The sequence below is a fragment of the Ovis aries genome, chromosome 3 (assembly GCF_016772045.2).
Source record: "Ovis aries strain OAR_USU_Benz2616 breed Rambouillet chromosome 3, ARS-UI_Ramb_v3.0, whole genome shotgun sequence".
Taxonomy (NCBI): Eukaryota; Metazoa; Chordata; class Mammalia; order Artiodactyla; family Bovidae; genus Ovis; species Ovis aries.
In genome coordinates, this window is record NC_056056.1 from 96,426,884 (window position 1) to 96,453,082 (window position 26,199).

The window sequence follows — 26,199 nt, forward strand, 5'->3', positions numbered from 1 at the left end:
AGGAGAATAACGGGAGGCAAGGATGGAGTTTGAATACCTAGCTAAGGAATATAGACTTTAAAATATGATTAATAGTAAGCCTCAAAATAGTTTTAAGCTGAAGAGTGGCAGGATCAGTGCTGTGTTTCAAGAAGATTAACCTGGCAGCAGTATGGAAAGTGGATTGGGAAGGGGAAACACTAAAAGCATTGAGCCAAGTTAAGTGATTACTGTAATATTAAAGGAAAGAGGGGAAGGGGACTTGGCCTAAGATAATGATAATAAGAATAGAGAGGAAGAAATACATACAATAGATGTTATGGTGTTAGAGCAAGCAAGACATAAGTGATCAGGTGACATTAAGGGAATGCTTCACGAAGATAAAACTGACCTAAAGAACAGAGGAAATTAGAAGAGTGACTGGACATAGGGAAGCGAATTAGGAGTTTATTGAAGAAGTCTTGGTGAGAACAAGCAGTGGGAAGGGGAAGGGAAGAACAGTTACAACTCATGAGGAAAAATTTGATATGACTTAGGAATGAAATGGGTGTAAAGGGTGAGAAGGCTGAAAGTGACTGAGGTTTCAAGCCTGGGTGAGTAGACAGCGGTGGAGCTGCTATTAACAGAAAGACAGAAGTTAGAATGAGAAGTTAGCTGGAGGGGAAACAACAAAGTGAGAAACAGAAGTAAAAAAAAAAAAAAAGAAGTCAAAAGATTTACACGGGGAGCCGATGACATCAGATTTTGAAAGAACATATGAAAGAGGTGTGAGAAAGAATTAAACCAAGGATGGGCTTAAAGAAGTGCTGAGAACTTGTAAAAATAGGATCAGGAAGGTTAAAACTCTAAATAAGTCTTGTCACATAGTAGGGACTCCAAAAATATTTAGTGTTGAATGAATGAACAGAAGCTTGTGAATTTTTCCCTCCACAACACACTGCCTTTCAGGCTTTTTGCTGCTTGGAGATGCCATGTGAGAAGCAAGAAGAGAGAGCCATCCAAACACTATTTTGCTTCTTTCCTTTCTAGAAAAGGAGAGTGGTCTTTGATCTGATGGAGTGGAGCACAAGAAGCACAACATGGGTAAAGAACTAAGTACTTACTACCAGTTTAAGTGAATTCAAGTCCGGTGAAGCACGGAGGCATGGGGTGTTAAGTGAAGGGAGAAGGATTAGCTTTGGGGTTGTAGTCTGAGTTTATCTGGCTACACTGGTAGCAGAAACTTAGCCAAGGAGTTAAAAGTATGACATATATTTTTAAAAAGTACGTAGTCAGCAGAACTACATTCAAATTCTGACTAGATCACTTCAGTAGCTGTGTGACCTCTGGTAAGTCACTTGATCTCTTCAGTCTTCCCTATCTGTAAAAATAGGGATAGCAATCTATCTCATGGAATTACTGTGAGGATTAAATGAGTTAAGATATGCAAAGCACTTGGTTAAGTGACTAGCTCTTATTATAACAAGTGCTACCAAAAACGGGTATCTGCTAGATTTGGATCAACTACATACTTGGGAGTTTCCATGAGAGGGGAGTGATAAAGAAGAGGTCTCTTTGGCCTCTACAATTATACCTGGCACACAGTGCTCAATAAATGCACGCTTAGTTGCTCAGTCCTGTCTGACTTTTTGCAGCCTCAAGGACTGTAGCCTGCCAGGCGCCTCTGTCTATGGGATTCTCCAGGCAAGAATACTGGAGTGGGTTGCCATTTCCTGCTCTAGGGCATCTTCCCAACCCAGGGACCAAGCCCGAGTCTTCTGTGTCTTCTGTATTGGATGGCGGATCCTTTACCACTGAACCACCTTGGGAAGCACTCAATAAATATTTGTTGAATGAATAAATATGGATTCTCACACCCCAAGTTCAGAGGCAGAGAGACTCTAATCTCATGTAATGTAACCCAGGATGGAAAAGAATAGTCTTTCCCATCCTTGCTATAAACTATTATTGCTACATAATACCTCATTGCTTGGGTGAATTGTTCCTCTAACCTTTCCCCTATTTCAATTTAACCATTCCTCTATTTAGGACATTAAAGTTGTTTCTAGTTTTTTACCATTGTAAATAACTGAGATAAACATGACCATACGTATATCTTTTCTCTCTTTTCTCATTGTTTTCTCGGGCTATATTCCTGGTAGTGGAATTAAAGTGTTGAGGGTTACCACTTTTCAGAAAACTTATACTCCCTCTATCAGTGTATTAAAACGCAAATGTCTGTTTAAGATATCATGTTCAAAAGAATGTATTGAAGCCCCTTGAGAGAAATTTCTCCCCAGGAGATCTCCAAGATCCTGAGGAATCAGGTAGAGTATAGTAAACTGTGCGGTTGGGCTTTAACAGTCAGGAGGTATCTGTTGCCTCCGCTCTGCAAAGATAGGAGATGGGTGTTTGTCAGATAGGAAACAGGAACTCAGTGGGTGGACCTAAAAGGGAGTGTGGGCTTTGAAACAGGAAAAAAGAAGTCTGCTTCTGATAGTGAAAGAGACACATTATTGTGTTGTCTTGATCACCCATATCCTACTGGGTCAAACTGTCATTCTGTAGCCACCAAGCAGTTATACTCAACCCTGGATTGTATTTGCAGTTTTTTCATTTTGCTTTCTCAGTGTTGTGTTACTGTTCCATGTGCATGATCTTTTTAGATTTTTCATTTCAGGAAATGGTAGACCAGAAACCAGGCAGTTATTTGATACTTTCCTCTTCCTCTCTCCCTATATCCAATCCTTCACAAGTTCTCTTTCTCTAAAATACTGCTTTAATTGGTTTACTTTTCTCATTTTTGACTTCCATATCCAATTCCAAGCCAAAATCGTCTCTTGCCTAGACTACTTCAGTGCCCTCCTACCTCATTTTCTTGTTTTCATTTTTGCTTCAGAAAGTTCATTTCTAAATTTTGGCACAATTAATCATTTAAACATTTAAATAGATGATGTCATTTCTAATGATTTCTTTCTGTACATAAAGTCCCACGTCCTCAGTTTGGGCTAGAAATTCTGGTATGATTTTACCCTGCTCACTTTTAGCTCCTTACCTTTTGGCTCTCTCTATTCTTGCTCATTTTGTTTCAGTCACAATGATCATTCCACTCTTGATTGGAAGATCAGCTCTTTCTGGCCTTTGGGTCTTTGCACATGCATTTCTCTGCACCTGGAATGGTCTTCCTGCCACCCTTCACCTAGCTAATCCCTTCATCTGGCAGGTCTCAGTTTAATCGTCACTTTCATAGAAAGGCTGTATTATATAGCAAGCCCTTGTTTTCCTTCATAAACTTCTCACAATTAAGAATACACATATTTAATTCTGTCTCTTTCATTAGAAAGTTTTTTGAGACCACAGATGATGTCTACCGTAATAGACTGAATATCTTGGACTTAGCACAATTTCTAGCATAGACTATGTGTTCTTCATTGAAATAAAACATAATATCCAGCATAGTGATAGGAAGAAAATAGGATTTAAGATATAGTTACTTAAGGACAATTCCCTGTTGCCATTAAAATGTAAAATCAGGGATTTTCAAGTTTAGTGTCATATAACTGAATTCAGAAATAATTCTCTAAAGCATGAAACCAACAGAGGCAAGTCATACTTAATCCATATTTCAAAGTATGTCCACTTTTTCTCTCTTCTCTGACTGGGACAGATTTGGGATCAGGGCAGGATTAAATTAGCTGCTTCCCTATGGTGGGTACTTTAATACTCTTCATCACCTGGTGACGTGGGTACTCACCAGTAGGCTGTGACACAAAGCATGGAAATGCTGCTGATTTGTTTCCAGCTCATCCCATTCCAGCCGCCAACAGCTTGTGGGTCTGAGGATGAAGGGGAGTCCATATGTCAATGATTCGCAGACCCCACTGGATTTTAGAGCCCTGGGAAGAGAAAATGGAAGTGTGAGGCTCCTTAGTGGTATCCAGAACCTTGACCCAGATCCACTTAAATTTAGCTTAAGTCTAAGACTGTATTGTGAAATCTTTTAGGTTAGGGCCTGTGAATTATTCACCTTAGGATGTACCTATCAGGGTATATGGCACACAGCAGAGTCTCAAAGTCTGTGAATTAATGAACACAGCACCTATTCTGAGACCTCAAGACTCTGATGGGTATTTCCTCTCCTGAGCTTACTCTGTCCCATTCATTCCTGCTGCAGCAACCACATTACACAACAGTATGCTAACGATCTGCATCCCAGACCTGGTTCTTCTGTGGCAAGATGCTGATGGAAGACACAGTTAAGAAGAGATTGCGTTTAAGCAGTTTCCCCAGCAGCATCCATGGTCCCAAGTCCATAGACAAGCTTACTCAGATACCTGTACAGGGGCACTGTGATACAACTAGGAAGCAGTAAAAGTGGTCTTTGCCATCATTCCTAATTCAGCTCTGGAACTGATTCTCTTGGAAACAAGAATTCTAGTACTTAAAGAAATAGAAAGGTGAGGTAGATTCTAGGTGCCACTCATTCCTTGAAGATCAGATCTCTGTCCTGATGTCTAAACATAGTAGGTGTTCAATAAACATTTGCTGAATAGATAAACATCGTTCTGTTTCTTTTTTTCCTCTGCATTCTCAGAGACTGTCTGGGTTTCCAGTCTTCATCCAGACTTTAGAATATTCTACTGAGATATATCTTTCACTGTCTCCTCATTCATCTCCACATACTGAGCAGTCTGACCTTGAAATTTCATGCCCACACCTGTAGTTGCTACTCTGGAATTGACCCCCTGCTGCCTGACACTTGGGGATGCCCTTGCCCTCCCTCTATCTTAGTCTTCCTAGCTGGAACCAATAAGAGTAAATATTTGCATGGATTAGGGAGGTTCTCTTGAACCATACTTGATCACCCGGAGCTTGTAACAAGACGCTGATGACTGGGAAACCATCTGGTAGAGGGTGCTGAAGTCTCCTTTGGGGTCATCCATCCTCAAGGAGCCATCAGCTGTTCCAGGGAGTAGGGATGGGCTGAGAAGTCGCTCTTGGAGATCACATTTCAGGCACACTACAATAAAAACGGCATTTGGGGAGGGATTGTTTGTCACAAGTTACCTCAGGCTATATAATTAAGAGAGCTCATTGCCACCCATTCCATGTCCACCAGGCAAGTAAGGGTTGGGAGGCAGGGAAGCGGACAGAGGAGCAGGTCTGAAATAATATTGCTCTACATAACAGGTAATTTTATTTTCTGGGTGTGACATGATTTTTTTTTCTTGTTTTACTTCTGGGCTGGCTGAGCAGTTTCCTCATAGTGAGAGATCTGGCTTGTGTTTGAGTACAAGAGGAATGTGTGTCCGCTGTGGAGGAGGCAGTTAACACTGCAATATGCAGGGCCTTTTGGCAATCAGAGAAGGAAATTTTGCCCCTCCTGCTTCCCTGTGGCTAAGCTTTGGCAAGACTGCAGGTCAGATGAAGGAAGAGCAGGAAAGCAGAAGTCAGGCAGTCAGCTGACAGCTACTGCTTCTCTGTGAGCTCTTCCAGGACATTCGAGGGAGGGGGAGGACTAAGTTCCTGAAACGGTTTATTTTATAATTCCCCAAGTGAATAGAACCTTTTGGACCTTGCAACATCACTGCGGCAACATACAACAGTTCTGAGGGTGTTTCCCCTATGTGTGGAGGTTTTTTATGCTTCCATAAGCTTCTTCTCCAGCAGGCGCGTTCACATGTCACAGTGTACAATGTTCTGTTGCTCTAGACTTGAATCCTTGATATTAAGAAGGTTTTAAATGAAATATATATTGGGTTTAAGTATTGTTAACAAATTATGAATATATGAGTGTTCTGTACTTGTGAGAAGGTTAGCTGTTGATGTCAGTGATTTGTGAAATGACTGAAGTACCTGCAACATGAGGTAAAAACAAAAGTAGAAATAATGTAGAAAAAAATAGATCTAGCTGCGCCTGGCATCCAGACCTGGATATCACTCTGGATGAGAGAGCTCTTGGCCAGGTGTGTCCCAGAGCCCAGGAAGTCATTAGGAGGGACTCTGCCTAGGACTCCTGCTACTGCGAAGTCGCTTCAGTCGTGTCCGACCCTGTGCGACCCCATAGACGGCAGACCACCAAGCTCCCCCGTCCCTAGGATGCTCCAGGCAAGAACACTGGAGTGGGTTGCCATTTCCTCCTCTAATGCATGAAAGTAAAAAGTGAAAGTGAAGTTGCTCAGTCGTCTCCAACTCTTAGCGACCCCATGGACTGCAGCCCACCAGGCTCCTCTGTCGATGGGATTTTCCAGGCCAGAGTACTGGAGTGGGATGCCACTGCCTGCTCTGGCCTAGGATTCCAGCTTCCCCTTACTTCCTCTGTGCCTGACTGCTTCATTGTTGAGTCCTTGGGCTTTAGGATTAGACAGCTGTGTGCATCGGCTGAGGTTCTTGACTCTGGCTGCAATAAGAATCACCTAGTGAACTTGTCTGTTACAGATGTCTGGCCCCTACCTCACACCAGCAAAACTGGGATCTCTGGGGCTGGAGCTGATATTGGTAATTTTAAAAGTTCCTCATTTGATTCTTACTGTAGCCAAGGATGAGAACTACTGGAACTGTAGTCTCAGCAATGTTCCAAAGCTGGGAAAGTATTTTAGCAGGGTTTGAGTCTAGAACCAGGTATGCTTCTCATCACTCAGACCCAGGTGCAGAGACAGCAGAGACCAAAATCAGAAAAGAAGTTCATTCGAGGCAGACTATGCTCTGTCAAGAAGAGGCCTCTGAGGAAGCATCTAGGGAGAGGGTGAAGGACCCGAGGTGGCTGCAGAAGCAGGTAGTGTTGGGTGGAGAACCTTGTAAGGAGAAGTCAGAGTGAACATCTGAGGAGCAGTCCTCAAAAGATTATATATTAGGAGAGCTCAGGGTTTCAATTAGCCTTTTTTTCCCTTAGGGAAACACATTTCTAGAAATTCACATAAAGAGCAATGCATCAGTTTTGCGAACAATGGATAACTATAATATGGTCTTTATTGTGCTTGTTTAAACTCTCATGTGGGTCATACCCACCCCAGGAGAGGCCTACCTTCTTTGGACCTCATTCCAAGTGGTACCTGAGCATCTGGATTCCAGTGAAGATGTTTTCAGCAATTCTACCACCATCCTAGATCTAAGTTCTACCACCCACCCTGAAGACCTGTGGATTTCCAAAAAATAACTGCAGATGGAGATACATTCTGGGTTTGACTCTGGTGTTGAAAGCCACGGGAAAAGAGAGGGCAAAGCAGAGAATTCTCAGTATTACCATGGGCAAATGCCATGTAGCAGCAGAAGAAAGTCTGGCTGCCGGAGATCCTGGCTCTGGATGGCCCTAGCCCTCCTATTGAGAGAAGTGCCTGGCAGGATGCAGGTTGCTTGGCTCTGGAGGTGACAGACCAGGGTTTGATGAATATCCTCTGGGCTGAGAGTAATCAAATGTATAAAATATAGATTTCTAATCCTAAGGGTTAAGAATGGGATTTGGAGTTGCTTGGCTTCAGATTTTGGCTTGGCTATTAATTTTCTGTGCAGCCCCAGGGGAAATATTTAATTCCTTTGAGTGTCAGTTTTCTCATCTGTAAACAGGGATAATATTATATTTATTGATTTTAAGACACATTTTTTTTTTTTCACTTACTATATATAAGGCAATGGCACTCCACTCCAGTACTCTCGCCTGGAAAATCCATGGATGGAGGAGCCTGGTAGGCTGCAGTCCATGGGGTCGCTAAGAGTTGGACATGACTCAGCGACTTCACTTTCACTTTTCCTTTCATGCATTGGAGAAGGAAATGGCAACCCACTCCAGTGTTCTTGCCTGGAGAATCCCAGGGATGGTGGAGCCTGGTGGGCTGCCGTCTATGGGGTCACACAGAATCGGACACGACTGAAGCGACTTAGCAGTGTCTCTGTGTATGTCTTACAATCACTATGGACCAGGCAGACACTCTTAACCCTTACTTCCTATTCTAACCTAAAAGAACTCTCTCAGTAAGAATAAAATAATATTTCTAAGTGATAAAAAGCAATGTGTCACATTTAATTGGAATTGGTTTTCTTTCTTGGTGGTACATAAAATAATGGTATATCTTATAATTGACACCATCTAGGCTTCCCTGGTAGCTCAGATGGTAAAGAATCTGCCTGCAATGCAGGACACCCAGGTTCTATCCCTGAGTTGGGAAGATCCTCTGGAGAAGAGAACAGCAACCCACTCCAGTATTCTTGCCTGGAGAATTCCACGGACAGAGGAGCCTGGTGGGCAACAGTTCATGGGATTGCAAAGAGTCAGACGCGACTGAAGTGACTAACACTTTCACTTTTAGATTCAATGGCGTGTGGTGACAGTACCTGCATCATGTTGTTGTTATGGAGATGAAATAGGCTAATGCGAGGAAAGGAGTTAACACTGTTTGGGAAAAATAGATAAGAAGTGAGCAATTGGTCTTGGGCAAAGCAGGTGGAATGGAGGCCTTGGGAAGATTTTACACACAAAGGAAAGACAGTAAAATCAAGCGAAGTTGTTAAAGGCATCCCAGGCCCTAGACTGAAATGGGGGAAAAGGGGAGATATATTAAGAACCCAATGGCTATCTCTATAAAGAAAGGACCAAGGTGTATCTTCCCCTTTGGGGACAGAAGCTGGTATCCATTTTTCTCATTAAGCGCACACTCCTAAAGCGGAAGACACAATTTAGTCTTTTCCCTTTGAAGCTGAGGCTGACTATACTGATGGGTCCATTTGAAGGCCCTGCCACCCAGGTCTTAGAACCACCTTCAAAGGGGATGGAGACTAGAAATGGCTTTATCCCTACAATCTAGTGGGACCTGGATTAGCTATCACTGCCAACTGGAGCAGTATCCAGGACCTTGCCGGCATGCCTACAACACTGGATTGACCTCTTGGTTTCCACAATTGCCAGAACGTACTTTGTTAACATTGTCTAGGGCCACTAGTTGAACACCCTGGGGCTTGTTCTGTAGTTGCTTTAGTTCCTCTCAATTTGGTGTCTTCCTATTGAGAAGATCTCTATTTAATCATTTAGTTTTGGTTCTTTTCCTCTCCTTACAGGCCCTAATCATGTTATTGAGGTACCAGCTTACCTGAAATTATGTCAATAATATCTGCCACATCAAAAATGAAAACTGGAGAAAACGTATGATTCATTGTTCTCTCATGTAGTGTAGCTGATGCCCTATTATTGAGGTGTTTAAGTCTCTACATTGAAACGAACTGGGTCTTGCTGTCTGGGTTTAATCAGGTTCAGTTTCCTAATTGAAAATTAGAAGTTTAGAAATTCTCATGCTGACATTGGACAGCCTCATCCTCTCCTTTTCCAGTCCCTAAACCTCAACTACTCTGTATTCTGATGACTTTCCAATCCTAATTCTAGACTAGGATAATCATTGTCTATGTAATATATCTTTTAGGGAGAGTGTACTTGAATCATCTCTGGTTCTGGAAATGTTGCTGATACTCCGTGAAGGAAGAAGAAGGTGGACATGTTCTCGATCTGTTCCGCTGTTATGCAGCCAGGCTTTGAAGAAAATCTCCATGCTGACAATATCACTGTCTATAGTCTGAAGATCAATGTCAGTTGCCAGGATAGAACTCTCTGCAGTAGAAAGGGAAACAGTAGTTACAGTGTTTAATTCTTTAGTTACAAATTTTGAAAAACATAAAATATTAAAAGCACCCATTTTTGAACCTATTAATTCTACCTCTAGATATCTAGCCTAGAGACATTCTTGGATAGTACCCAAAGAGACATATGCAAAGATGTTTAGCACAGCATTGTTGCAAAAACAACTAATCAAAGCCCCAAACAGAAAGCAATTCAAATGTCCATCAATAGGGAAATATTTAAATAAATTATGGCATAGACTATGGAGTACTATGCAGCTGTTAACAAAGTTAAATGTACTGACATGGAAAGCTAGGAGAGAGTGCATAAAGAAAGTTCTAGAACAGAGTATAGTGTGACTCATTTATATAAAAATAAAACTGTTAGCCTAAGTGCATACATATGTATGGAAATGCCTTTTACAGAGCTCTGGAAGTCTACTATTAAATTGTTAATAGTGGATAGGAGTAGAAATGGGGCAGAATTCTGAGATACATTCACTTTTTATTATTTATACTTCTATACAGTTGAATTTTATTGTATTTATGTATTTTCCATATTTAAAAAAATTTTAGAATACAAAAATAGCCAAAAATAATATAGCAATTCAAGTTCAGTTCAGTTCAGTCACTCAGTCATGTGCGACTCTTTGTGACCCCCATGGACTGCAGCACACCGGGTGTCCCTGTCCATTACCAATTCCTGGAGCTTGCTCAAACTCATGTCCATCGCGTCAGTGATGCCATCCAACCATCTCATCCTCTGTCATTCCCTTCTCTTCCTGCCTTCAATCTTTCCCAGCATCAAGGTCTTTTCCAGTGAGTCAATTCTTCGCAATCAGGTGGCCAAAGTATTGGAGCTTCAGCTTCAGCATGAGTCATTCCAGTGAATATTCAGGAATGATCTCCTTTAGGATGGATTGGTTGGACCTCCTTGCAGTCCAAGAGACTCTTAAGAGTCTTCTCCAATACCACAGTTCAAAAGCATCAATTCTCCAGTGCTCAGCTTTCTTTATGGTCCAACTCTTATATCCACAATGCAAGTTAAATACTTAGTTAATGAGGTCTTCAATTTTATGTTATTATTTCACGGTGAAAATGTATTCAATTATTTCCTCTGTTATAAAACAAAAATTTTAAAAAGACTAAAAGAGAAAAGATGAATTATAAGCTCTACCTTCTGATACAGAATTATACAAGTTTGCCATTGGCATACTATATCTCACAAGCGTAGCAGCCAAGAAGACAGGGATGGTCTGGTGGAGTGTGATTTGATTCCCAATCTGAATGAATGGGACTAGGTAGGCGGGGTGATGAGACTTTGCTGGTCTATTTCCTTCTTTAGGCAACACTAGCTCAGGAATTGGGATCTGGATCTGGACATAAAGTTGGTCAGTAAAAGCCAAATATAAGGTGATAGAGGAAGCACAGAGAGAGGAAATGAGACAAGAGTTGGAAAGAAACCGAAGAGGAACCTGGCTTTTTTTGCCTCACCATGAGGGACTCTCAGAAATACTTTTACAAAGGGCCTAAGAAAAGTCAGTCACTCCAATGAATTAACTTCTGTGTATGACTCATGGACCCCAAGGAGAACGCCGGTTTATTTCTAGAACGACATTCCTGAGGACAAGTCTGCAGAGGTGGCAGACTCTCCACAGGGAACAAAGGGCTTCAGTCCAACGTGTTGGCACCCACACAGGGAAAGTGTGGTGAGACTTAAGTGACTTCATGTCATATTTATCGACTTCTTATGTGGCTGAAAACGGGCACCAAATGCATTTCTCTTTGACCCAGTATAGTTAAAACTTTACCACTGGTTACGCTTGCCTTCTGAGGCGGACCATATTCTGCCTATGGGATGTGAATCTCTCTAAATAAATTCGCTTTCACTTAAAAAAAAAAAAAAACTTCTGCCATCTTCTGTGAATAGTTATGAGGATTCACTAGCTAATGAACTCATTCCATCAAGCAATAATATTAATTATGTACTACACAGAAGGTGAAATACTATATAAAGATATATGATACTCTTTACCTTAATGAGTTTATAAAGCAACATTGTTCTTAACCATTTCTCCTTAAACTCTCATCTATTCCACTGTTTTCAACTACTACAGTGATAAATATGAACTCATTGTCAAATAAATGCTCTTCATAAGTGAGGAGAAATGTTCTTTTTAATAACGGGAAACTTATTGTGTCATAGGAAAAACAAGAAGTAATTTTTCTGAGTCTGGACTTCAACTTGAGTAATAAGTAGGGAAATGACTGAACAGCTTCTCTTCAAAGAAGCAAAACAGTTATTAAAGTATAAGGAGGCAGATATAGAACTAAATAAATGAAGTAGAAAAAAGGATCTCAAAAAGTGGAGCAGATGATACTGCTTTGAGTTCAAACAACAGAATTTTGGAGAAGATAAGTGTTTCTTTTTTTCTCCCCAGTGAAATGGTAAAAGACTAGAAAATTCCTACCATGGGTATGGGGACAGAGCAAAGTATCTCCCCATTAAGAATCTGGAAATAAGAAAAATAGGGGTTTCCTCAGATAGTTAAAAAATAAAGTCAATACAGAGTGATGAGGTCAATGAAAAACAGTCACTTTAAAAAGAATGGCTTATAGACCAAAGCAAGATTTGGCTGGAGCCTATGGATGGTATTGGCTCATCCAAAGAATGGATGGATCCATTAGAAGGAGAGAGGGTTGACCAGAAATGGAGCATAGAGAAAGGGAGGAACAGCGGTAGATGCTGGCCTTGATTAGCCAAGCATATCTCAAAGGAGAGGGCGTGCTAGCTCAGTGAGGAGTCCCAGCGGCAGGAAGGCAGGATACATTTGTCAAGTTTCTGCTCTTCTTGGTGATTATAGTGGTTATGGTCTTTCCTCTAAAGTAGTCTGGCCAACAACTTTAGTCTTGAGCTTGATAAGGTGAGTCTATCTCTGAGAGGATGTTGACAAGATCAACTTTCTGACTCTGTAAAGCTGGAGAAGCAAGTCTGAAACATGGCACCTCTGTGAAGGAAAATGCCAGTCTTCCCTGCAGACACACCATCAATGTTGCTAAGTTCTTTCCAACTTCTTTTTGTTTTGTGATTGAAAGTTTGTACCTTTTACTCCCCCTCAGCTATTTCTCTGCTCTCCTTACTATACTTCCTGTTTATTCCCCATATCTACACCTCTGTTTCTGCTTAGTTATGTTTGTTCATTTGTTTTGCTGTTTAGATTCTACGTATAAGTGAAATCTGAAAGTATTTGTCTTTCTCATTTCACTTAGAATAATAGCTTCTAGGTCTGCCCACGCTGCTGTAAATGGCAAGATTGACTTGTTGTTGTTGTTTTTTTTTTTTTTAACTATGGCTGAGTAATAGTCCATAAAGAATATTCCACATCTTCTTTATCCATTCATCTATCGATGGGCACTTAGGTTTCTTTCATATCTAGGCTACTGTACATAATGCTACAATAAACATAGGGATGCATGTATCTTTTAAAATGAGTGTTTTTTCTTCAAATAAACACCCAGGAGTGGAACTGATGGATCATATGGTAGTTCTATTTTTAACTTTTTGAGGAAACTCCATATTGTTCTTCACAGTGGCTGCACCAATTTGCATTCCACTAACAGTGCATGAGAGTTCCCCTTTCTCCACATTCTTGTCAACACTTGTTATTTGTTGTCTTTTTGATAATAGCCATTCTGACAGGTGTCAAGTGATTGTGGTGTTGATTTGCATTTCTCTGATGATTAGTGATGCTGAGCATCTTTTCATGTGCCTGTTGACAGAGCATGTCTTCTTTGGAAAAATGTCTTTTTAGGCTCCTCACCCATTTTTAGATTGGGTTGTTTGTTTTTTGATGTTGAGTTGTATAGTTTCTATGTATATTTTGAATATTAATCCTTTTTTGAGATATGTCATTTGCAAAAGATAGTAGGCTGCCTTTTCATTTTGTCAATTGTTTCCTTCACTGTGCAAAACCTTTTCAGTTTGCTCTAGTCCCATTTATTTTTGCTTTGCTTCCCTTGCCTGAGTAGACATATCCCCCCAAATATTGCTAAGATTGATACTGAAGAGTTCACTGTGTATGTTTTCTGATTTTATGGTTTCAGGTCTTACATTTAATATTTTAATCCATTTTGAGCTTATTTTTGTATACGGTGTGAGAGCTCTTTTCAACTTAACCTATAGATTCTTCAGAGAGCCACTGAGTAGAGCTTCTTCCTTTGAAACAGTTCTTAGTAATTGCATAGAGAGCTATGCTTCAGGTTTGAGGGGACCTTCTCAAAAACAGTCGTATTATCTAAGCTAAACAGTAATGTGGAAACCAGAACACTTTAGAGGGGGAACTTCTTTTCCACATTCTCTGTCACTGGTCAAGGCATTCATTTCTTTGTGCCTGAATTATAGCAGTAGCCTCTTAGCTGCCCCATCAAACTCCATTCTTTTCCCTCTGGTACTTCTTACTACCAATTAATTTTTCTAAAACATAGTTTCACCATATCCTTCCTTTGCTAAAGAGCACATACTGCCTTTCTGCTGTCAGCTTCTTTATTCTCTTCACTCATTCTGGACCATTTGTTACTACTACTCATTACTCCTCAGATACCCCCATATGCATGTGCTCAAGTTGCTAAGTCATGTCTGACTCTTTGTGACCCTATGGACTATGGAGCCCACCAGACTTCTTTGTCCATGGGATTTTCTAGGCAAGAAGACTGGAGTGGGTTGCCGTTTCCTTCTCCAGGGCATCTTCCCGACCCAGGGATAGAACCCATGTTTCCTGGGTTGGCGGGCAGACTTTTTTTTTAACCACTGAGCCACCAAGGAAGCCCTATCATACATTCCTCTTTTTTCTACCTGTTGAGAGCCTATCAACACCCCAGCCCCTCCATCCTCTGGCTTAGTAGCTTGCATAGAGCTGAAGTTCAGCAAATGCCTATTCCTCAGCTCTTATTACTTTTTCCTGTAACTCTTCTGCTTCAACTAAATTAGTCTCCTTGCCGTGCTGTTTCCGTCCTTAGTGCTTTTTAAATCTATGGCCTGCAATTTCTCCAGAATTCAACTCAGACTGACTTTTTCTAGGGAGTTATGCTTAATTATGGGCTTTTGAAGGTGGTTCCAGTGGTAAAGAACCCACCTGCCAATGCAGGAGACATAAGAGACGTGGGTTCGATCCCTGGGTTGAGATGATTCTCTGGAGAAGGAAATGGCAACCCACGCCAGTGTTCTTGCCTGGAGAATCCCATGGACAGAGGAGCCTGGCAGGCTGTGGTCCATAGTGTCTCAGAGTCGAACAGAACTGAAGTGACTTGGCGTGCAAGCACATGTTTAATTATATCCTCCCTATCTGACTTTAATCAGTAGCCCCTGAGTATCTGTGGGCTTAGTTTGGGGAATACTAATTATACTTGTTACTTGTTTCTCCTGAAAGGTTTTCTGATTTTTTTTTTCTTTTGCTTATTTGTTTAATGAAAGGTGGTGGAATGTAGTAGAAAGACAAGGGTTTGAGTCGTGGCTTGAAAGTTGTTAGCTATGTTGTTTTGAGCAAAGTAGGGAAAGTACAACCTATTTCATAGTTATAGGAGGCATAAGAAATGAGATGATTATCTATGAATGGCATATAGCAGGTCTAACAAATGAAATTTTCTTCCTTTTCTCTCATCAACAAAATGAGTTGCTCTTATAGGAAAAGAAGATACTTTCCTTTTTAAAAAGTATTTTCCCCCCTACTTGCTTATCTTGGTGACTTTCTCCTTGCCACCAACAAGCATAAGAACATCAACACTTGGGACTGTGTTCTTTACAAATACAACTAAATGTACTAAACCTGGGGAATGCGGAGGAGACTTCTCAGACGAAAACCAGCTCTCATACTGACTGGTGAGCAGGGTAGTCAGTGGGACCGGTCCCACTGAGGTTATGAACTAAAACTTTACTGGAGTCAACGTGTGGCTCTCAGGCTCGGCCCTGAGTTGTTTGGATGTTCCTGACAGGAGAGGAAGGCCTGGTCTGTTGCAGTTTAGCCATAGCCAGCATTTTCGTTCAGTTTTTAGACTTACTCTGCCACCCTGTGGCCATAAGCGGTGATATCCTTCACTGAGCTAAGGTCTTCTGGAAGACCCACAATAATGGGAAAGACTAAGAAAATCTATGAGTGCCAAAGCATTGATGCTTTTGAACTGTGGTGTTGGAGAAGACTCTTGAGAGTCCCCTGGACTGCAAGGAGATCCAACCAGTCCATCCTAAAGGAAATCAGTCCTGAATATTCATTGGAAGGACTGATGCTGAGGCTGAAACTCCAATACTTTGGCCACCTGATCTCATTTGAATAGACCCTGAAGATGGGAAAGATTGAAGGTGGGAGGAGAGAGGATAACAGAGGATGAGATGGTTGGATGGCATCACCGACTCAATGGACATGAATTTGAGTAAACTCCAGGAGTTGGTGATGGACAGGGAGGCCTGGCATGCTGCAGTCCATGGGATCGCAAAGAGTTGGACACGACTGAGTGACTGAACTGAACTGAAGAAAACCTAAGGGTAATAATGTAATGCCTAAAGCAATGCTTCTCAGAAGTTAACCCTAAAATAGGGTTACAAAATTGAAATGTGTTTAAAATGGGAGAATTTAATACTTTAACACGTACATACATATGTAATGGTTATATTTCTCTCATGACATAGAATGTCTAAAGAAGAGGCCCAGGAAAATTGTGCTCCTGGCCAGTCCTGCACAACCTCCCCAGTCCCACAAAGGTCTTGACCTATAGGAAAATTCCAATTCTTTCTAAATGACTATGATGTTACCTGTCCTTTGGTGTCATGGATGGGCTTCAAGGGTTCTGGGAACCCTTGAAATTGAATACAACTCAGTTTGTAAGAGCATAGGTGTATTTTGGTGGGGTGGAAGAGATGGTTAAGTCCTTAGCTTTTATTAGATTCTCAGAAGAGCTCTGTGAACCTCAAAATGTCAAGAACTACTACAGAAACTATGTAATCATGGTACCTTAGCTTCCTGGGTCAGTTTACAATCAGTGCTATCTACTCTGTGAATACAGGAGTGGCTTTAGGATGCTAACAACTAGGATAAGTAACCAGAGCAGACAGTTTTCTCAGGAATAACTGTTCAGGTTCATTCAACCACAGTTTTTAAGTCAGTAACTGCAAGGGGATAGTCTCCAACACATTACAATGTTAGGGGCAGTCCAGCTTGTCTTTCTGAACTTATAACCTCATTTGTGGTGGTAATGATTGAACCCTGGGAAAAAGGGAAAGCCTGTTGAAAGGAGGTGGTGGGGTAGTGGGAGTTAAGGCAGTGTGTCCTCTGTAGAGAAGTGAGCATAGTACTGACCAAGTGGTGATCATTTTCTTAGGATCCCTGTCTATAAGAGGGGTTAAAACATCAGTAGAAGTGTAATGAGATAGAGAACATTTATTTCTTGGAACTATTCTCAGGGCGAATACTATTGCCATTCATTCATTCATTCACTTATTTAATTTGTCATTCAAATGATTATTAGTACCTTCCATGAGCTAGGCACTGCTTGGGGTCAACAATGAAGAAGACAAATTCTTTGCTTTTATGGTTTACCATTCTAGCGGGAGAACAGACAATAAACACACAAAGTAGAAAACAATTACAGAAAATAATAGGTAACTTTGAAGAAAAATAAATCAGGATATTTGCGTGTGTCTGTGAATTTTTCTCTTGGTTCGCCAGGGAAGAAGCATGCTCTAAGAAGGTAACAGCTGAGCAGAGACTTGAACCAAGTGAAGGAGGGAGTCATGAAAACATCTATGGAAAGACTGTTCCTTACAGAGGAATCAGCAAGGTCAAAGGTCTTAAAGTGAGAATGACCTTGGTATATTGGAGGACTAGCAAGAAGGCTAAAGCAGAAAAAGGGAGGAAGTGAGGACAGGCAGGTAAGCAGCCGAGGTGAAGGATGAGATCTCCCCAAAGGAACACACTCATGTAACAACAGGTAGTCACTATACCTGTTTCTAAGAAGGGTGGGTTCCATTATTGCAAGCCTTTGACTCTGCTTAGGGGAGAAGTGTGCAAGACTGGGGCAGAAGAGAACCCGTACTCCTTTCCTTTTGCTTCTTTATAGCTCTTGGCTCCTAAACAATTGTTGAATTAGTATTCTAAAGATATTTGTTTGAAAGTGTGCCAAACTGTCAGCTTGTGTGAGATACCCATGTCTCAGTCAAGGCTTCCCACACATACTTTCCTGTCCTGTGGTAGTAATGGGCAGTGGTCGAAAAATGAGAGAGGAATCTGGGAGTCCCATGAGCAGAACTCAAGCGGAGACTCCTCAGCTTGTAGTGGACATGCCTCTTTTCCAGCCCTAGTCAGTTACCCAGAGAGGTTTACAATGGAAGGTCAAGCTGGTGCAGCCTAAGGTGGGCTAAAAGAAAAAGAAGGCTCGACTGTTAACTAAAGAATGTCATACTAATGATTCACAATGGATGATTTACATTATTAGAGATAAAACAGGGACATATGGGCATCTCTAGCTCTGAGACATGTCCTAATATAATTCCAAATGTAAGATTTCAGTCCTTAGTAAGTACATGAATTAGAAAAAAGAAATGTTTCCAGAGCAAATACTTTGGCTGGGAGAGTAATCTTTTCAGAATTGCTTTCTCAGGCCTGTTTGTTCCTAAGGGTGCAGAAGCCTGTGACTGGTTGTAGGGACTTCCCAATGGGAGAAGCTGCATGGGATCCTCACACATCTGGAGCTGTGGGAGCAACACCCCGTGACAAGGAGTGGACAATATTCCCTGCCATCCAATCCTCCCCCACCCCCTCAAGCCACATGGCTTCCTAGTTCCTGACCAGGGATCAAACCCGGGCCCCCTGCAGTAGAAGCACAGAGTCCTAATCACTGGACATCGGGGAACTCCCATCCAATCCTGCTTTGAGATGCCTGACTTGCCCTGCCCTGGCCAGCCCAAATAGAGCGGAGATCTTGTAGATGCAATAAAGAGGGTCCTGGTTATGGATGGGTATCTGTATGCCTATAGAAATCAGGTGTAGCACCTTACCCACCTCTATAGACCTAGCATTAGCACAGGGTCTGGAATACAACAGGGAGCTCAGAAAATGCTTCACTGCACAAATAATCATAGCCAATATGCTCCTAACTTCCTCATGATCTTAGACCAGTCAACACTTCTCTCTAAGTTCAATTTCTTCATCTATAAAGTGGATGATGATAATACCTAGGCTTAGGGTTCAGTTCAGTGCAGTCGCTCAGTCGTGTCTGACTCTTTGTGACCCCATGAATTGCAGCACGCCAGGCCTCCCTGTCCATCACCAACTCCCGGAGTTCACTCAGACTCACATCCATTGAGTCGGTGATGCCATCCAGCCATCTCATCCTCTGTCATCCCCTTCTCCTCCTGCCTCCAAGCCCTCCCAGCATCAGAGTCTTTTCCAGTGAGTCAGGTCTTAGCACGAGGTGGCCGCAGTATTGGAGTTTCAGCTTTAGCTTCATTCCCTCCAAAGAAATCTCAGGGCTGATCTTCAGAATGGACTGGTTGGATCCCTTTGCAGTCCAAGGGACTCTCAAGAGTCTTCTCCAACACCACACTTCAAAAGCATCAATTCTTCGGTGCTCTGCCTTCTTCACAGTCCAACTCTCACATCCATACATGACCACAGGAAAAACCATAGCCTTGACTAGACGGACCTTAGTCGGCAAAGTAATGTCTCTGCTTTTGTATATACTATCTAGGTTGGTCGTAACTTTTCTTCCAAGGAGTAAGCGTCTTTTCATTTCATGGATGCAATCACCATCTGCAGTGATTTTGGAGCCCCCAAAAAAATAAAGTCTGCCACTGTTTCCACTGTTTCCCCATCTATTTCCCATGAAGTGATGGGACCAGATGCCATGATCTTCGTTTTCTGAATGTTGAGTTTTAAGCCAACTTTTTCACTCTCCTCTTTCACTTTCATCAAGAGGCTTTTTAGTTCCTCTTCACTTTCTGCCATATGGGTGGTGTCATCTGCATATCTGAGGTTATTGATATTTCTCCCGGCAATCTTGATTCCAGCTTGTGTTTCTTCCAGTCCAGCATTTCTCATGATGTACTCTGCATATAAGTTAAATAAGCAGGGTGACAATATACAGCCTTGACATACTCCTTTTCCTATTTGGAACCAGTCTGTTGTTCCATGTCCAGTTTGAACTGTTGCTTCCTGACCTGCATACAGATTTCTCAAGAGGCAGGTGAGGTGGTCTGGTATTCCCATCTCTTTCAGAATTTTCCACAGTTTATTGTGATCCACACAGTCAAAGGCTTTGGCATAGTCAATAAAGCAGAAATAGATGTTTTTCTGGAACTCTCTTGCTTTTTTGATGATCCAGCGGATGTTGGCAATTTGATCTCTGGTTCCTCTGTCTTTTCTAAAACCAGCTTGAACATCAGGAAGTTCACAGTTCACATATTGCTGAAGTCTGGCTTGGAGAATTTTGAGCATTACCTTACTAGCATGTGAGATGAGTGAAATTGTGTGGTAGTTTGAGCATTCTTTGGCATTGCCTTTCTTTGGAATTGGAATGAAAACTGACCTTTTCCTGTCCTGTGGCCACTGCTGAGTTTCCCAAATTTGCTGGCATATTGAGTGCAGCACTTTCACAGCATCATCTTTCAGGATTTGAAACAGCTCCACTGGAATTCCATCACCTCCACTAGCTTTGTTCCTATTAGGACGGCATTAAATCTTTTGGTGTGGCCTTGATGCCAATGCAATAGACACGGGATCGATCCCTGGGTTGGGAAGCTCCCCTGGAGAAGGAAATGGTATGGCCCTGAGAACTCAGACCAAGGAGTTTGCCTTCTTAATGCCCAAGCGAGCTAAGAGAAGGATCTACTCTGAGGTGAAAGTAAAAGTTGGAGGAACCAAGAAACACTGTAAGACTTACTGGGGATTTAGGTAGAGTAAGAAAATGTTTTTAAAAAAGGGACAGAAACTAAAGAAAGTCCTAAAACATATCCTAAACAACAGCAATGAAAATCTAGATAACAGTTTTGTAATCCTCTATATATGTATGAATTTTTACATTATTAGAGGTGTATCTTCAGGGTATTAGATTCTTAGAAGTGAGAGTGGTGAGTCAAAAGTAAATGCCTAAAAAAAAAAAACCCAAACGCCTAAGTAGTTTTGTTAGATACTGCTAATTATTGTTCAGTTGCTAAGTCGTGTGTGTCCAGCTCTTTGTGACCCCATGGACTGCAGCATGCCAGGCTTCCCTGTCCTTCACTATCTCCCAGAGTTTGCTCAAATTAATGTCCACTGAGTCAATGATGCCATCCAACCATCTCATCCTCTGTTGCCCCCTTCTCCTCCTGTCCTAAATCCTTCCCAGCATCAGAGTTTTTTCCAATGGGTTGTACCGTTATATAGTCTACCAGCACTGAATGGAAATGTGGCGTCACCAACAGAATGTGTCGTCACACTTTTTTTGTTGTTGTTGTTGTCATACTTTTTAACTTTTGTCCATTTAAAGGTGGGAAATGGTATAGTCTTAGTTTTTATTTCTCTAATTATGATCGAAGTTGAGCATATTTTTATGTGTTTAAGGATCATCAAAATTTTTTTATTAATTAAAAAATTATCTGTATATGTCTTTTGTTCATTTTTCTATAGAGTTTTTGGTTCCCCTCCCCACTTGATTTTTAAATATTCTTTATATATTAGAGATATTTGTCCTTTCTCCCTCAAGATATAAATTACAAATACTTTCTCCTAGTTTTTCAGTTGTCTTTTTAAAGTAATTAATTAATTAATTTTTCATTTTTGGCTGCACTGGGTCTCTGTCACTTTTTGCTGGCTTTCCCTAGCTGTATGGAGTAGGGGTTACTCTTTGTTGTGGAGCACAGGGTCTATGGCGCATAGGTTTCAGTAGTTGTATCTCAAGGGCTCAGTAGTTGTGGCTTGCGGGCTCTAGAGCGTGAGCTTAGAAGTTGTGGCGCACAGGCTGAGCTGCTCCAAGGCATGTGGAATCTTCCTAGACCAGGGACTGAACCCATGTCCCCTACATTGGCAAGCGGATTCTTACCCATTACACCACCAGGAAAGTCCCAGTTGTCTTTTCGATTTTGTTTATGGTGATCTTTGCCATGCCGAAGATTTTAATTTTTACATACTGAATTTTTATGTAGCTAAATAAATTATTGTACCTGGATTTTGAGTCATAGGTAGAAAATCTTTCCCTATGCTGTGACTATAAAGAAATTCACCAGGGTTTTCTTTAGCTACTTTAAAAATATCATTCTTAGCATTAATGTCTCTGGTCCATATGGAGTATTTTCTAGATAGCTAACCACTTGTTCCAGACCAGTTTTTGAACCATCTGTGCTCTAATGATTTGTCATCTTCATCCTATACTAAATTTATATATGTACTTGTGTCTATTTTTGACTGCAATCAATCTTTTTTTTTATCCATTGGAATGGTTTTCAGTTTTATTGAAAGTCCCTTTGGGGAATCAATCTTTGTACTGTGCTAACTATGCTCTAGTGTTGGGTATATGATAGGTATGATTTCAGATAGAGAAGTGGCCAGATTGTACTATGATTGAATGGGAGCAATAAAGTCATTTGCCAAGTAAAGCAGGGGTGTGTTTATTTCTGAGTGTCAGTGGATGAGAGGGAAAGAACAGGAGGAAAGAAGAGTTGGAATTTAATCAGAATAACTTAAGTCATAATTTCCTAAATATATAGAGAGATGATGAAGAACTTGACTCTATTTATCTAAATAGAAGATGGAAGAGGAGGTAAAAAGAAGGAAGCAAACTGCTGAGAGTGATAAGGGTCTTCCAATCTAATACCTGACAAACTCATTTTCCTGTCAATAACAGCTTTAAACTCTGGATAATATTAAAAGACAAAACAAAATAACTACCTGAGGTCTCTTGAGACTGAACAAAGATAGATTTGTGAGAAGAGTTGAAACTTAAAGTAAGTGATCAGCAAGGAATGAGTTTCCCATTTTTTTTGTACCTTTGTCTTATAGGTAGCCTCCATCACAGCAGTGTGGGGTCAACTAAAGCTTCAGTACAAAGGCCTCTGTCTTTCACTAGCGTTACCAGGGGAAGCAGTCTGGCGCAACCAGAGCTTCTGGTGAGTGAGGAAGAAATCCACAGAGGGAGAAAGCCAGGGTCAGAGAGTCCAGATACCTAGCTGACCCCAGGTGGGACAAACTGAAAGCGGTTCCTAGTTTAAGCTTAAAGAATGAAACTGAGATTTGAGTGAGAGGCCTACTGCAGGTCATGAAATGTTGCAGTTTGAGTCTAACAAAGTTAACTGTTTGCTAAAACAAACACTTTTCAGAGTAATATAATAGATTCCAGAGCCTATACAACATACAGAAAATACAATCCAAATATTTTTGGCATACAAAGAATCAGAAAATGTGACCCAATTTCAGAGGAAAATAGAGTCAACAGATGCAAACTCAAGATGACAAAGATGTTAGAGTTATCAGACAAGGACTTTAAAGCAGCATAATTAAAATTATGGTCCTAAGGAATGGAAAATATGTTCAATATGAATGAAAAGATAGGAAATATCAATGGAGAAGTAGAAAATATGAAAAAGTACCAAATGGAAATTTTAGAACTGAAAAGTTTACTATCTGAAATGAAAACTTCCCACACGAGCCTAATGGCAGAACAGAGATGAGAGATGAGAATCAGTGAATTTAAAGATAGATCAACAGAGATCATCTGATCTGAAGAAGACAAAGAAAAGAGTTTGGACAAAATGAAACAAACAAGCAGAAAACCACAGAGCCTTAGGGAACTGTGGAACAATTTTAAAAGGTTTAACGTGGGTGATTGGAGTACTAGAGGAGTGAGGAGAGGGGATGAGACAGAAAAGTAAAATGTGAAGAAACAATGGTTACAAATTTCTCAAATTGGGTTAAGGATATAAATTTACAGATTAAAGAAGCTCAGTTAACCCAAACAAGAAATCTGTGCCCAGTCACATCATTATAAAACTGCTTAAAAACACACATGAAGAGAAAATTCTTGAAAGCATCCAGAGACTCGATCCTTACATAAAGGGGAAGGTGATTTAAGGACTGTGACTTTTATTGAGCAACGCTGGAAAGCAGGAAGACAATGGAGCAATATCTTTAATGTGCTGAAAGAAAAAAGAATTGTCAACCCTTAAGTCTATGTATAATAAAAACATGCTTCAAAAATGAAAGTGAAATTTACATTTTCAGATAACAGCTAAGAGCAGCTGTCATGACCAGAAAAAAGCTACAGGAAATATTAAGGTTCTTTGACCTGAAGGAAATGATACCTAAGGGAAAGCTGGATCTTTAGGAATAAGTGAAGAACACTGGAAACAGTAAATATAAAAACTACTTTTCTCTCAGTTTCTATAATATACATATGGTTGTTTAAAGCAAAAACTTATAATATTGCCTTGTGAAGTTTATAATGTAGATTTAACACACGTGACAACTATAACAAAAAGACAGTGTGTATATGCGTGTGTATGCAGGGGGATAAATGGACCCACATAGTTGCAAAGTTTGTTTAATATCCATGACATAGTACTGTATTAATTCTAAGTAGGCTATAAACAAGTTAAAATATATTTTAATCCCCACAAGTTTTCGGTTTTATGTGAAATACTGTAATCTTGAGGTTTCTATGTTTTATGTGAAGTATACTATATTGACTCTAAGTAGACTTTCAAAAGTTAAGAATGTATAATGTAATCCCTATAGAAGCCACTAAAAATAATGCAAGGAAATATAGCTAAATTATAATAGATAAGATTGAATTCTGAATATGTTTGATAATCCCGAGGAAAGCAGGAGAATAGGGAAAAGATGAACAAAAACCAGAGAGGACAAACAAAAAATAAAATGACAGACAGACCTAAATCCAACAATGTCAATATTTACAGTAAATGTTAATGGAGTATACACTCCAAAAAAAAAAAAAAGCAGAGAATAGCATAATAGGTAAAAAGTAAGACCCAATTATATTCTGTCTATAAAAGATACACTTTAAGTATAGAGACACAAACGTGTTAAAAGTAAGTGGATGGAAAAAGATTAACCATAAATATGGTAAGACTTATGAAAAATAAAAACATATGCCCACACAAAGATATGTGTACAGATATTTGTAGAAACTTTAGTAACTACAGTCAAAAACTAGAAACAACTGGACATCTATTAACAGGAAAATGGTTAAACAACATGTGGCATGATCATATAATATAATGCTACTTAGAGATAAAAAGAAACTAATGACTACTTGTTGATATAAACAACATAAATGAATCTCAAAATCTAATGAAAAAGTCAGACAAAGGATTGTATACCATTTATACGATCCTATTTATATAAAATACAAACTAATCTACAGACAAAACCCAGATCAGCGGTACACGTGAGGGATGGAGTGTAAAGGAGCAAGAAGAATCTTTTGGGGTTGATGGAAGTGTTCGGTATCTTGATTGTGGTGATGGTTTCTGGACACACACAAATGTCAAAACTCATTGGCTTGTACAGTTTGGATGAAATTTGTGCTGTTCTTATCACTCAGTCATATCCAACTCTTTGCCACCCCATGGAATGTAGCCTGCCAGGCTCCTCTGTCCATGAGGATTCTCCAGGTGAGAATACTGTAGTGGGTTGCCACACCCTCCTCCAGGGGATCTTCTCAATGCAGGGATCGAACCCAGGTTTCCTGCATTGCAGGCTGATTCTTTACATCTGAGCTACCAGGGAAGTCCATGAATACTGAAGTGGATAGTCTATCCCTTCTCAAGAATTGAACCAGAGTCTCCTGCATTGCAGGTGGATTCTTTACCATTTGAACTACTGGAGAAGCGGGAATTAAACTGTTAGTATGCAAATTATTCTTCAAAAGAGGTAAGGAAAAAATTAAAAGACCTAATTTTCAAATAACTTTAGGTTTTCTACTGAACTCTAAAAAAATTCAATTGTTAAGAACAGAAGCGGTGCCATTTTTCTGAGGCCATGCCTCCTGTTAATAAATGTCTCTGTTAAAAAATCTTTAGGTAGTAAAAGAACAGTGGTTCTAATTTAGTCTTAATGCCACAGAGAAATGACTTCAATATAATTTTCAAAGACAAATTCAATGGATAGCTGCATTTTCCAATGTATTTTTAAGGATACTGAAAAGAGAAAAAAATCAGTAAGTAGAATTCTGACAACTGAAGCATGAATCATAGAAAAGTTTTTTTTTTTTTTTTTCTGGAATCCTTTAGGAAGCAATGAATCTTTATCTTGTATGTTTGGGCTGTTAACATTTGGTGTTTCCTGAGAACACATATGGATAAAATAGCTTGACATCGATCCCTGGCAAAGACTAGGAGGAACTACTTAACAGATGGTTTGTGAGCACTTAGAAAAGAAACCTGATATTCTTGTGGTACCGAGGCTGAGAAATGGAGGCCGGCTGACAGCAGCATTAAAATGATTTTGTAACTGGCTGAAAGACTTACATACCCAATGAATGCAGACTGCTGCTAACGTGGATGACACCCTCTGGATGCCAAAATGCATTGATCACAGTGCCTGTTTTAGTTTTATTGTATTGATTACTTAGTCATTCTTTGGAAACCTATTATAAAAATTTTAT

The 26,199-nt window shown here is 40.4% G+C and overlaps 1 protein-coding gene across 1 annotated transcript in view; it reads right to left on the reverse strand.

Annotated features, from left to right (window-relative positions):
- Window positions 1–26,199, reverse strand: part of M1AP (meiosis 1 associated protein) — a 75,420-nt gene that overhangs the window by 18,262 nt on the left and 30,959 nt on the right. The window contains exons 4-6 of the mRNA XM_060413661.1: window positions 9,377–9,550; window positions 4,816–4,978; window positions 3,713–3,854 (exon numbers count right to left, since the gene is read on the reverse strand). Coding sequence (XP_060269644.1) covers window positions 3,713–3,854; window positions 4,816–4,978; window positions 9,377–9,550 — 479 coding nt within the window. The remainder of the gene's footprint in view (window positions 1–3,712; window positions 3,855–4,815; window positions 4,979–9,376; window positions 9,551–26,199) is intronic.